The following is a 12897-nucleotide window of genomic DNA, read 5'->3' on the forward strand; positions in this document are numbered from 1 at the left end:
TCGCCGTTAGATCTGGAACAGCAGTTTTTCAGCGTGTGTTGTGAAGGTAAAATTTCGTAGATAAAGTACACAATCTATTGTTACTTTTACATATCGGAGTAATTAAATGTTTGCGCTTATTCCAAGACATTTGCACCTACACTTTCGGGACGACCTTTAAGAAAGGTTGAAGTGCAGAACGCTGCTCGTTCGTTATACGTACTGTATACTACTTGACAGGAGTATGCCTGTCTTATGCCAGCCTTCGCATGGACATCGCGTAACTGACGTGCGATAACTGACCAAGGACGAACAAAAATCCGCAAGGACATCTGAAATTGCAACAATTTCTCATATCACGTGATAATTATGACGGATGTGTGCATGTCAAGTGTGAAGTTTTGTTCACGAGTCCGTGCCGCGTGATCGACCGCATAAATGTCGACCTCTTTTTGTAACGGTGGGTAAAGAGTATTGATGTGCGAGTTCCGGTGTCTTTCAGATATTAGAACAATGCGGCTCGTTTGGTGTCATAAATGCTTTTCTGCCATACGGCGTGTGGTTTGGTAAACCGCAACACATGCATGTTTGCGGGCGCGCACGTCGTGTCGACATTCGTTCGTGTAATAATTCTCTTTCGCATAATACGTGATGCTGCAGCAATTCACACACAATGTTCACCTACTCGTTTCAGAATCGGCTTCCCTGTCATGCTGCTGACGACGTCGATCGCCTCACTGTGGCTGCTCTTCTGCCACGTATGGCTGCAGTGGAACACCTAGGCCACAACCTCAAGACTTTAGGATTAATAAAAGAAATAAACACTTTGGAACACCTTTGTATATGGCAAAATAAGAAACCATTCTCTTTATATCGACAAACTGCGTCCTGGGTGTGTGTCTCTGTGGGTCCCAACAACGTGGTGTCTGTACATGGATCAAGCGACGGGCGGCGCGGGACGGTCACAGCTCGTAGAGCAGATACCGCCGCAGCACGCTGGGCAGCACGTCGAGCGAGAGCACCTGCTTGACGAGTTCGGGTCCCACCACACCGAGCATCCTGCGCACACACAGTCTGGCCTGGTGCTTGAGCGGCTGAGGCCGGGCGGCGAGCGCCACCAGACCTTGCTTGGCTTCGGGTCCTAGCAACAGCAGCGAGCGTTCGACTGCGGCGCGCGGGCACGCCTCGGCGGCTTCGAGCACGGCGTCCAGTGCCTCGCCGCGTAGCCCGCGCACGGCGCGCAGAATGCCCAGCGGGTCCTTGGCCTGGGGCCGCAGCACCACGCGCGCGCCGTAGCGCAGCAGCAGCCGGACGAGCTCGCCGCGAGGCTCTTCCTCCTGGCCGCACAGGTACTCGCCCAGCGGGGGTTGCACCAGGGGCGCGCCCCTGTCGCCGGACTCGGACGCGTACGTCAGGCCGTTGGGGTCGGCGCCTCGCTCGAGCAGTAGCCGCACCAGCGCTTCCCGGTCCCGACAGCGCTCGGACAGCGCCAGGTGCAGCGGCGAACCGACGATCGGCGAGCCGGCGTTCACGTCGGCGCCTGCGTCCAGGAGCAACCGGACAGCCGCCAGGTCGCCGCGCAAGATGGCGAAGTCCAGAGGGCTCGGATGCCTGTAGCCGGCTTCCATGCGCGCCTTGGCACCGTTGTCGAGCAGCAGCCGCACGATGGACAGGTTGCCGGAGAGCACGGCGTAGTGCAGAACCGTGCGGCGATCGTGGCGTTCAGGCGCCATGGCGTTCACGTTGGCGCCGTACTTGAGTAGCAGCTGCACGGCCTCGAGCCCGTGTGGGTGTCGGGCGGCTTTCATGAGGGGCGTGAGGCCGCCGCGGTCGCGGGCGTCCGGCTCGGCACCGTAGCGCAACAGTAGCTCCAGGAAGGACACGTTTAGGGGACCCACCAGGTTGATCTCAGCGCCGAGGAAGTAGCGCGCGTTTGGGTTGGCTCCGTGGCGTAGCAGCATGTCGGCGCACTCGTAGTGTCCGTTCTTGACGGCCAGCCGCAGCGGCTCGTCGGCCAGCGTGGCCCTGGGAGGGTTGCCCAGCATCGGCTTGGTGGTGTTGGTGAAGCAGACGCGCGCTCCGCCCTGACGCACCAGCGTCTCGGCCGTGTGCAGGAAGCCCCGCTCGGCGCACAGGTGCAGTGCGGTGTAGCCAACGTCGTCCATCGCGTCCACGTCGCATCCGCGCACCAACAGCAGCTGCACGGCCTCGTCGTATTGCTGGTAGGCCGCATAGTGCAACGGTCGCAGCCCCTGAGTGACCGGCTCGTTGACGCGGGCACCGCAGGCAAGCAGAATTCGCAGCTCGTCGAGTGGCGCTAGCCGAATGATGGAATCGGCCAGCTCCCGCTGAAGCGTCTGGAGACAGGGTGCCGTCGGCATGGCACGGCGGTTCTGCACGAACGTCTGTTCCTACGCCAAGTCTCGGCTCAAGTGCATCTGCTCAAAGCCGGGTCTACCGTCTTATTTCGGGCGGCACTTTTTTAAGAGCGTCGCTCACGTGGCCGTGGTTGTCCGAGTTGCTTCCGGTGTGCCAATCGCTCTTGACCGCGGTTTGCGGCAACCACGCGGCGAGCGGCAACCTTGGAGTCTCCTGCAAATAGCCTCTGGCGGGGGGCCACAGCCCGTTCCTGTTTACGGCGCGGCAGCACGTGAGCGACGCCGGTCCACGTGATTTCTTCGCGGAAGACGCCATGCCGAGGGTCAACGTCTGTTGCCAAGCGCACCGCACGACTTTGGCTATTCCGAGCGCGGCCTCGAAATTCGGGATACAGCCCTTAGAAGCTGACGACACCAGACAGCGCAGGTGGATGTCCATCTCCAAGCGTCCCGCACTCTAGTCGGTGGCATCCGAAAGTTACTGCTGCTTACGGTAGTCCGCTGTACGATAGAGCGCGTATTGTTTAACTAAATACTAACGAAAGAAAAAGTGAGGCGATGTCATTTGTAATTGGCTGTTGTGAACCTACAGCAACTAACGCGCTCGCAGCTTTACTAAGCGCAAGCGCATTCAAGCCATTCGGACTATGCGGCGTGTTAGCGAAGTCAGCTACACGAGGTAAATACCTGTTTATGAAAAGGGCACGGAGAAGTCCGGACGACCGAGAAGCTGACGGTGCTCTGATGGGAACTAGAACCGCTCCCCGCGCCGCCCAGCGGCAGCGCGGCGAACTCACTTTCCACAGGTGCAACCAGATGGCAGCGCGTCTGCTGCAGCGTTCCACTTGGCCTGTGCACGTCGGCGGTCAGCTACCGCCGCAGCTCACGTCAGTGTCTGCTTTTTATGACGTGTGTTGTGTGCGGTACAAGAAAAAACGCCGTTCGTCTTCGCAGTGAACTTTGAAGATCATCAGCAATGACCCACGCATCGTTTAGGATACATATCGTCTGAAAGTAGGTGAGTACGCGTAGCCTCGGAGTAGGCTTTCTGTGCGCACGGTCTCCTTGCCGCGCGTGGCTTGATAGGAAAGAAGGCTGCTCTCTGGCCGACTCTTGCCGGCGCATCGAAGGTCGCCACACCTCCCTCGTGCGTAGCTGTGGAGTCGACTTTCGACCCTGCGAGGGCGTTCGGGACGCGGAACTCGAACCGTGGTATGGACCGCCTGCTGTTTCGAGCTGCATGTGCAGGCCTCGAGTTTCCTGCTGCGCGCGGCTGCGTCACTCAGGCGGCCAAACTGAGCACTCCCGGCGCTACGCTTACCTCCCGAGCGCCAGCAAGACAGGAAAAACATGGCGTTTTCCCAAGTGCGCCGTGGCTCCGCGCTCGTCTTCCCCTCACCTGCGCTTCTCGGCGGCAACCAGTTTGTTTGTTTGCGTCGGTTTTTCCGTCGAGCGACGGAGCTGTGCGCCACGCCGATCGTCCTGCTCTCGGCTTCAGATGAGCCTTGCCCACTGGACAGCCATCGGCGCAACGTAGCGAGTCGCCTGCTTAATCGCGGTGAGCCACTCTTGTGTATTCGCAGCCCGCTTACGCTTTGGATGCGTAGCTTTTCATTACAAGAAAGAGCTGATGCTGGATGCTTTTTCTTCGGTGTTTTGTTATTGTGATTGCGGTATTTACTCAAAGCAATCCATCCGAGGCTGACCTTGACCCCACAGTGTCCCCCAGTAGCTGATCGAGCGTCGTCGAGACTCGGCATTTCTTGCTCGGCGGCGGAGCTGAAGGTCGTGCAGCTTTGTCTATTTAATGCACTTCGATCTAAGCCCTTACTTCGATCCATGCCGCGTCGTTTCTATTCCCAGCGCATTCTAGCAGATATGTGGCCAGTTCTTATAGCAGACAGCGGGTCTGGCGCTCGCAAGCCCACCGCAAAACCTTCGCTGAAATAGCGGCATGTTGAATAATGAAATATATCGAAAGAATTTCGTTAACTTAGTGAAAGCGACGGGGTTTTGCGAATGATGCACTTCCCGTGCTCGTGCATTGCTGTTTCACCCACGTCATTTTGCGTTAGAACAAACGATGTGAGGAATAGTTAGGAGATTGCGGCGTAGGTTTAGTTTCGGTTGCACGTTCAGGCAAGGAGGGCACGAGTGTGATAACGCAAATGTAATCCACTGGTTGTTACTGGGCCGAACCGGCTGTGACGTGAGTACAGTTCAGCGGATACCCCCGTGCATTCTGTACCTAGGCAAAGCTGCAGAATCGACAGCCGTTCGCACGGAGAACAGCTGTGCGCGCTTAAGTGCAGCGCAATGCTCTCTCGCACGGCTAACATCCACATCGGCGTAGTGGTTATCTAGAGCACCCCCTCCCCGCCCTCAAGCAACAGGCCAGTACCCTCTGTTCTTTTTTGTTTTCCTCATTCTTTCTCTCTCGGAAACTTCTCTCTTTTTCGTGACAACGTGCTAAAGACTGGAGCTACGTCTCTCTTTTTTTTTCTCTCTCTCTCTCTCTCTCCTTTTGAGTCGGCTCTGCACTAGGCCTTTTTTCCCGAAGCTCGCTATCGAGCGACCGGAGAGGAAGTGGGAGCCATCTCTGTTACCCGCTGTGCGTTCTTTCCTGTCGGTCCTGAAGTCGAATGATCGGCCTCGCGCGCTATGGGCTAGTGGCGAGACCGAGGGCTCAAATCAGCCAGCTCAAGGTGACGCCCGCGCGCTCTTTGATCGAGCGCGGTCTCGTCATCTGTTTTGATAGCAGATGTGTTCGCATCGCTGTTTACCCCGTACTGTTGCCCGGAAACTGCGGTGGTCTGGCAGTGTGGCGATCAATGCGCACCGAGCCCTTTAGCCGACTTCGTCCGGCGAGCGCCGGGAGCAGCAATCAAGCCCGCTATTGACAGTGTGAATGGCTGTCTGATTACTGCCTTGCCTATGGCATGGCTAAATATACGTCGCACGCCGTCTCGTGTACTGTACTCCCACGCTTCCCGCCTTGGGCGAAAGAAAGTCCAGAGCTCGTTGGGTGCGTTTGCGATTTCAATGCGTCCTTGTAAACCGATGTGTGGCGCCTGGAGCAAGCCTGCAAGCGCGGCTCATCCCTGTGCGCCTTGATGCAGACCGAACGGTGGCATTGGCGTCGTGCTCCGCATTTGTCCGCTCTCTGAGTGCGAGGAGCCAGCTGTACCAGTCAGTCACTTTAAGAAGAGAGGAAGCGACAGAACATTAGGCGCTGTATCATTCTTAAGCCATTGCGTATTTTTCTCGCTAAATGTACGTGTAGAACAATGCAGTCATAAACCGCTTGATAATAATTGGTAAGTATTTTCTTCTTTTTCATACAGTCAACCCATTTTTGAGACTCGGCTGTAGTGCAGTGAACAATATCGTGACGTCACTGACTAGGCGTGAAAATGTTCTTTTAAACGCGCTAAAATTCACTTCGGTAGCATAGCATTTCTTTCTTACCGTGGCCAAGCAGCGCACCAAGGAGCGAAAAATACGCAGCTATGCGTCGTTGTTGTTACCGCTTGATTAACAGTCAGCAGATGCCATCGTCGCACTTCTGTGGTTCAGCATGCAATGACGTCAAAAATAGCGTCGCTTTGTTCTCTTCCCCGTTTTCTTTTTGAGAGAGGGAGATATAAAACCATTATTGTGTGGAAATAAATGTTCCATATTTGCACGATTCGAACGTGCACCTTTTTCAATAAGTGCATTCAAGTTTGCATGTGTGTTACAATTGTAATTAATTCTACTCGGAATCAATTATGACACCAATTCTTACTAAAGAAAACGCTCTGTGCAAGCTAGCTATAGCCAGACTGCCAACGAACAGAGGTTTATTTATGCCTTGGTTTGTGGTCGCCATTTTCCAGTTTGCTGTTCGTGTGGCATTTCTAATGCATTAAGATAGATCTGAAGATGACTTTCTGTGGTAGGTGGACAGTGAAAAGTAGGTGTCGTCGGACTCCGATAGCAATTGGCCACAAAGATCCAGCTGTGTGCATCCGTGTGCCTTTGTATGTTCCTTAAAAGTCGTTTCGGCACGGTACGAGTCGAATCGGGTTTCAGTATTTGATGTGTACTGTAGAATCGGCACCAATTAATTTTTTTGAGATTTGGGAGGTAATAATATAACTGCATGTTAAAATTAGGTGCGCAGTACAACCATGCAAATACAATAAATAAACATTAATCTTGGTAGCTTTCCAGAATTTTAATATTAATTGCTGTTAATGGTACATTCCTTGTTCAATGTCATCGATGAGGAAGTGAGCATTGCAAGAACACTGCTGTACAGTGACTGCTCACGTAAACTCTGGCAACTTTTTAATAAATGTATGTTCAGTTCTACAGTGCCAAGGTTCTCTTGAAACATTATAATGAATTTGACCCTGCAATGTAATGCAAGCACGACAATTAGCTGTAATAAAAATTGCTGTGGCAATTGATTTTGTAAAATATCTTACTTGAAGGGAACGGTTTATTGAAATTTTATTTCTCTTAATTCTTTGGGGGGGGGGGGGGGGGTAATAAGTAACCTCGCATTTCACATTCATCCAAGAATTTCATATGGTCAGCTTGACAAACCTTGGAAGTGATCTAAAAAAAAAAAATTGAAGGAAATTTTTCATTATTATTCGGGAGTACCAAACGGTGTTCTTGGCATTGTGTGCATAGGCTCCTGCCAGACAAGATGAAAGGATTCAAACAATAGAAAACAAGTGGTGAGAATTTTCATCAGTAGACTTGAGATTGATGGAGGGAAGATGCAGTATCATAAAGCTTTTGTGTAGCAGCGACACCCATACCTTGGATTTGAATTTGCAGTGTGATAGGTCAGTCTAAACTAGGCTCATCATCAGAACATAATAATTCATATTCACAGTGCCAAATTTGCTGCGCTAAAGTTATATTCTCACTATCCAACTTTCTTACTGATTCTCTGGTACTCATTACCACACCTCATTGCGTAAAGAGCAGCATTTTCATTTGAGCTAGTTGATAGTTAATTGTACAGGGAAACAACGCAGAATTCTGACAAACACAGAGAGGCACAAAGAAGGCATGCATGCAACACTTAACTTTCCACAAAAAGTTTATTTTGCCAGCAGGTAGTTTTTATTCTGGTCGCCACAACAGAACAAGAGAATCGTGCAAAGGTACTGCTTTTCGTGTCGCTATCACAAGTTCGCAGTAGTTGCTAAGAAAATGCTGACTCTTTTTCGGAGAAGACTACTGAAATGGAAGAAAAAAGTGGGTTGAAAATTAAAGCAACGAGAAGGCTGTTCCTATTTTCATGGAATCTCGCACAGCCTTGAGAAGGCAGGCCAGCATGCACAAGTGGATATTGTTTCTTCTACACTTAGAAAACTTAAATCCTTGTGCAACCTTCCATGAGAGAGCTGAATGCAAAACTAAGCACAGACAGCACTCACGCAATGTGCACAGTGGGTCCATGAGATCCCTATATCTCATGGTAAAGTTTGCACCGGCCAAACTTGCCAATGCATAAACAATCCGCTTAAATGATCAGCCCTGACCTGACTGTGGCTGCAAACTTGGCTTTTATAAATGTAAGATTATTTCTAAGAAAAAATCGGAGCTTACAAGAGAACTTCTTGAGGCTGCTGAAAGATCACATGCAGGTACAAATTGTGTAAGCTATGCTTTTGTGTCCTTGTCCAAAAAAGAGCCCACGTTTTTAGAAAACACTGCCTATTCGTGATGGCGACATGAGAAGCATTATCTACGCGTGATTTCCTTGTTTTCTTGTGGTGAGCAGTATAAAACTTATCTGCCGGGGAAATAAATGTTTCGTTGAAAGTACAGTGCTGTGCAAGTCTTCTTTGTGCCTCTCTCTGCCTTTGTCAGGTTTCTGTGCTGTTCCCCTGGCGGAGTTAAAGGGGCACTTTAATATTGATTTCTAGCTGTGCAAGTGCAATTTTCTTGACCGTGAATGGTTTTGACAATCTGCTTTAAAATGTCTGTTTTGTGCAGATGTTGTTGCCGGTCAGTGTCGTCAGGAGGCTAAGAGTGTTCTGTGATCGGCGATAATAAGAAAACGAGGACACATCACCACATGTAAGTTGCTGTGCAGTGGCAGTGCCTCTGATTTTTGTTTGTGGGGTGGCAATGTATCTTGCAGTTTATTTGCACTCATCTGTGTCCTAGTTGCACCTCATATTCAGCTTCCTTATGCAGCTTGTGTACATGGTACTTAAGGACAAGTTGGATCGACAGCTTTTGTGTATGCATTGTTTTGTGTGCCTGCCTTTTGATACCATGAGGCCTTACTTTCTCAGCTTTCTGTCGTGACTAGAATCACCAGAGGAATGACCACACCTGTAATATCTGCATATGCTTACATTTTTTTTTTTGACCAGCCCACCTGACCCCTATTGAGAACTTTTGTTCTAAGGTAGCAGCTCCCATTATGACACAAGAAATAAAACAAATAGTCTTACCTGCCTGCCACTGCAAGTTCGAGATCACAACTTTCCTGAATGTAACAGGCTTCCTTGTTTTCAAGATTAGACAAGTGACCTGCCTCATAAAATCAAGAGGCACAACCAGACATCATTGAATCAGTTTATATACAGCAGGTTCAGGTAATTGTGAGTGTAAAGTCGATGATTTCCAATGCTAAGCAACTCCAGGTGACATTCAATAGTGGGCTTTCTGTACTTGAATACATCAGGTACTAGTGTCTGCGACCACATCACACATGCAACAGCTTCCCAAGATTTAAGCCTGTTACACTGCCATATCTGGGGCATCACGAAGGGGAGGCTAGAAAACTTCCACACAGTGAAATAAATTCAGTCAAGATTGCTATTGTGGAAGAAGTGCTCCACACAGCTTTCATCACCATATCCAAGCATGCAGCAGACACTAAGCATCATTTTGACCTTCAGCCTGTCGTTACCACTTGAAAGCCCATCACATATTTCTCTGGTCACTCCATTTATTTTATGGTGCTCCTCGGGAGACACAGGCAGCACAGCAAAATCAAGCCTTGTGACAAGATGTGGAATCATGTCAGCTTCTCCTCCTCCCATAGCAGCATGTTGTTTTCAATGTGGTAGGCAACTTCAAAAAGCAAAGGAATCATCGAGTCCATATGACGAAGAGTCATTGTTGTTTAACATAATGAGCATTGGCTAAGTCACACCAGTTGCAGGTTCATTCGCATTTGCCAGTATACATTGCTGCACCTTGTAGCCATGCTCTCCTGTTTGCCGCAACCGGAATTTGCACATGCATGTCCTTCCATGCTTGCAGCTGTGCTTGTTCTATTGGTACCATTGAAAATGCTAGCGACATCTCTGCCTAAGCCCACAGTGCTTCAAGCTTTGTTGCCTCTTATGTTCATGCCATGGTGACTAGGAAAGCGGCGCCCATGTGTGCAAATGCAAATGCGAGTGTCGAAAGCAGGGGTGCCTGACCAGAAGGCACAGCAATGAGTGTCAATTGGTGCCCACATGCACCGAAATATTTTTTCAACTGTACAAGGGTTTGCAGAATACTCCTTCCATATGCTGCCCTCCATAGCTACCTTCTTGTGAAAATAGCAAGATTTTTGGCAATTCCTGCTTGTATTTTCATGTTTTCAACGAAGTAGCAAGGTATCAAAGCAATTGATATTTGTTTACTCAATAGCTTTTTTTGGACAGCTCCTTTGTAGTCATCTTCGTTTGTCTGTGTTGTGACACCTCTTTGCTGAGTTACTGTTTACATCCAGCCAGTCAAACTCTGAGTAGCAGCTCAAGTGCTCATAGCAGGTGGATCATATTAATAGCATTTCCTTTCATTTCTGTGCACAAAGCAGCCTGAAAGTGGTATGCTCAGCCTTTGGCCTGTCGCTGTCTTGACAGAACAAAAGTAACCAAGATATTGAATTTGATTTATATAGCTGAAGTTCTTTCCTGCTGTCTATGAGTATTGAATTCATTAGTAATATGGCAAAGTCAATGAGCAAATATAAATGAAGGAGCAAAAGTGCATGAAAGTGTTAGAGCCGATGTTCCACACAGAATTTTCATTCATGCAATTTCAGTTTAGCAACTAGTGTAAGAAATATTTGGTTAGACACTTGTTTTGTAAGCATGCCAAAAGGCCGAATAAGCTGCTACCATTTGCAGGCATGGTAATGCTAATATTCTTTTGGTTTTGAACTTGTCACTGCACATTATCAGTAAACATAACCTGAGTTTGAATGTAGTGTCACTGTACTCCTACCGTTGTTTTTGACAGACCCAGCACGCTGAACAGATAGTGCCAGTGTGCTTGCACTACGCTACACTAGCATAAGGTACAGTAACCTTACTTGGTGACATCACATGTACATCAAAACTGTGTGTGTGTGTTTGTGTGCATGTGCGTGCACACGTGTGTCTCCGCCCCAGGGAAATACGTAGCTTGAAGGATTGTTTTTCTTCTATCTCTCTCTCTCTTTCTTTCTCTCGCTCTCTTTTAAAGCAGGCAGTGCAAGTTGCACAACATTTTCAAGTGCTTCTGTAGAAGCAAGATGTCACTTTTGCATCTTGTCTACACAGAAGAAGGATATGGGCTCATTTTTGTCAGAAAGTAGAGCACTTGCGGTGGCAGCTGGAGCAGGAGATAATGTGAGGTGGTTGCAGATGTGCTAGTGGCTTGAAAGCAGCACACGTAATCATTGCCGAATTGGAAGCCAGTTTTTTCTGGCTTTGGATGGAAGAGAAAGTCAAAGGGGGAGGGGGGTGTAAAGGAGCGCAGATAATGGAGTTGTGTGTGTGTGCGGGCAGGCGACCAGGCTTACAAAAGCTTAGTCTAAATGGGTTAAATACAAGCTAGCCATAATCCCTTCAGCATAATTTGTTACTCTCTCTTACACCATTGCATACAAATTTTCACTTCTGAGGTACAATGCTGCAGTTAGTGACATGTGTAGCTCCTGAGAAGCGCTTGCATTTTGTTCTTTACCTGTTCCAAAGTCTGAACATGAGCTTCTTTCATAGTGTGTGTAACCTTGCACTCATGTATACATTCAGACTGTATTGTTGCACCTTCAGTGGCCAGTTCATGTTGAGTTGTGTTAACAGCAATGTCAAGATGCAAAATAAGTTTTCAATGTCCACTTAATGTGCACATGTGTACCAGCATTGGGAAATGGTTTTATGGTACAAAAGCACATCAGAAAGCCTTAAGTAGGCCACTTTTTACTATTGTTAGCCATGATCTGCTTTGTGTACAAAATGTCATGGTGTGGAAGATTGTAATGCTAGTACGCACAACTCAAACCTCTCCAAAATTTGTTGTCGTAGCCTGAGCATAATGACATACATGACATAATGCCTTATGTCATGTAATGCCATAAGGCATTACATGACATTTCTTTTCATTGATATGTATTTGTAAGACATAATACACACAAAACACACATATCTTCCTAATGTGTTTAACTGAATCTGCTTTTCGTATGGCTCATCCCAGAGGCACCAATATCTTGGTGGTATGAGGGGACTTAGGCTGTGAAATTGGACTGTCTCCTACTATGACGTCTTGTAGCTACTCGTATAAGGCCGCACATCAGTGAACAATTCTTTGAGGCCACATGAAAGTGTGTGTGTGTGTGTGTGTGTGTGCGTGCGTGTGCGCACTTGCGTGCGTGAAAATGAAAAATGTTTGCCTGTAGTCTCACTTGTAAGCCATGCTGCTTCAGTATCTGTTCCGAGAAACCAAAAATGCCATCGCATGCTGCTGGACTACTTGGCGCAGTAACACATGTGCAGGAGCTCTGCCTCTGTAGTTTTCTTTTCATTGCCACAGAAAGTTGTTTGCATGTACAATGGCAGCGTAGTCATTTCTGCAAACAGCATGTGCAAGTAATTTGTTTGTTTTATTGCATGGAAAATGTTGACCTGCGTCTCCTGATGAAACCATGCGTTAGAGACAAGACTAAGTATGTGCAGCTAGTTACTTCATCTTCATTTGAATAATGGCCACTTGCACCATTATTTGGGCAAATGTGCAATGCAGAGAAGCATACTTGCAGATTTACCAAAGCATTAGTGAGAGTTCGCTGCAGAGGTATTGTGAGAGGGCTGGGCGGTCTTCAACAGACAGGAAGTAACAGTCGGATGCACTGTAAACGTGACTTTTATTAAGGCGATTTGGCTTCTCAAAATAACTTGTAACCTTCCTTGCCTGCCTATCATTAGATTGCAAACATACATGCACACACTAGAACCTCATTGCAACAAAGCAGTAAGAACCACTGGCATTTGCTGCACCTGAAATTTAACTGTAAGCACAACAGCTCTGAAAACCTTAGCTGCCAACATGATGGTTTCAGTGCAATAGAATGCCCATAGTAAGCAGTATGAACAAAGATAACCTGAAGAGGCTTAAATAAACAGATCAGCTTTGTTGATATAACCAATTTTGTGTATTTTGCTGGTATCTGTTATACCACCCAAGTAGTGTCCTTTTGCACTTGTGTTGACGTGCTATCAAGATTGTGCAGAGAGCGTACGCATGCAAGCTCAGTCTCTCC

General features: G+C 48.4%; 3 protein-coding genes across 8 annotated transcripts in view; 2 read left to right on the top strand and 1 right to left on the bottom strand.

Annotated features, from left to right (window-relative positions):
• The window catches only part of LOC135909713 (P protein-like), a 309452-nt gene extending 308589 nt beyond the window's left edge, over nt 1-863 (top strand). Inside the window, exon 10 of the mRNA XM_070535353.1 lies at nt 674-863. Within this exon, the coding sequence (XP_070391454.1) occupies nt 674-761 (88 nt within the window). The 3' untranslated portion in view covers nt 762-863. The remainder of the gene's footprint in view (nt 1-673) is intronic.
• LOC135903307 (ankyrin repeat domain-containing protein 65-like) lies at nt 812-2526 on the bottom strand. Its single transcript, XM_065433699.2, has one exon. The coding sequence runs from the start codon at nt 2358-2360 to the stop codon at nt 942-944; it is 1419 nt and encodes a 472-aa protein (XP_065289771.1). The 5' UTR covers nt 2361-2526; the 3' UTR covers nt 812-941.
• A 676-nt stretch (nt 2527-3202) lies between these two features.
• Nucleotides 3203-12897, top strand: part of LOC135903269 (protein cycle-like) — a 32048-nt gene continuing 22353 nt past the window's right edge. Inside the window, exons 1-2 of one of the 6 annotated variants that reach the window (XM_065433686.2) lie at nt 3203-3375; nt 8361-8444. The gene's annotated coding sequence lies outside the window, so the exon portion shown is untranslated. Of the gene's footprint in view, nt 3376-3606; nt 3916-4608; nt 4751-4955; nt 5063-5132; nt 5383-5469; nt 5675-8360; nt 8445-12897 lie in introns of those variants that run through there. The other 5 variants (XM_065433693.2, XM_070535350.1, XM_065433698.2 and 2 more) reach the window with 5 other exon arrangements.

This window comes from Dermacentor albipictus, chromosome 3, assembly GCF_038994185.2.
Source record: "Dermacentor albipictus isolate Rhodes 1998 colony chromosome 3, USDA_Dalb.pri_finalv2, whole genome shotgun sequence".
NCBI lineage: Eukaryota > Metazoa > Arthropoda > Arachnida > Ixodida > Ixodidae > Dermacentor > Dermacentor albipictus.

Excerpts from the sequence above, each read along its gene's own strand:
- LOC135903307 (XM_065433699.2), bottom strand. The coding sequence starts at position 2,360 with ATGCCGACGGCACCCTGTCTCCAGACGCTTCAGCGGGAGCTGGCCGAT.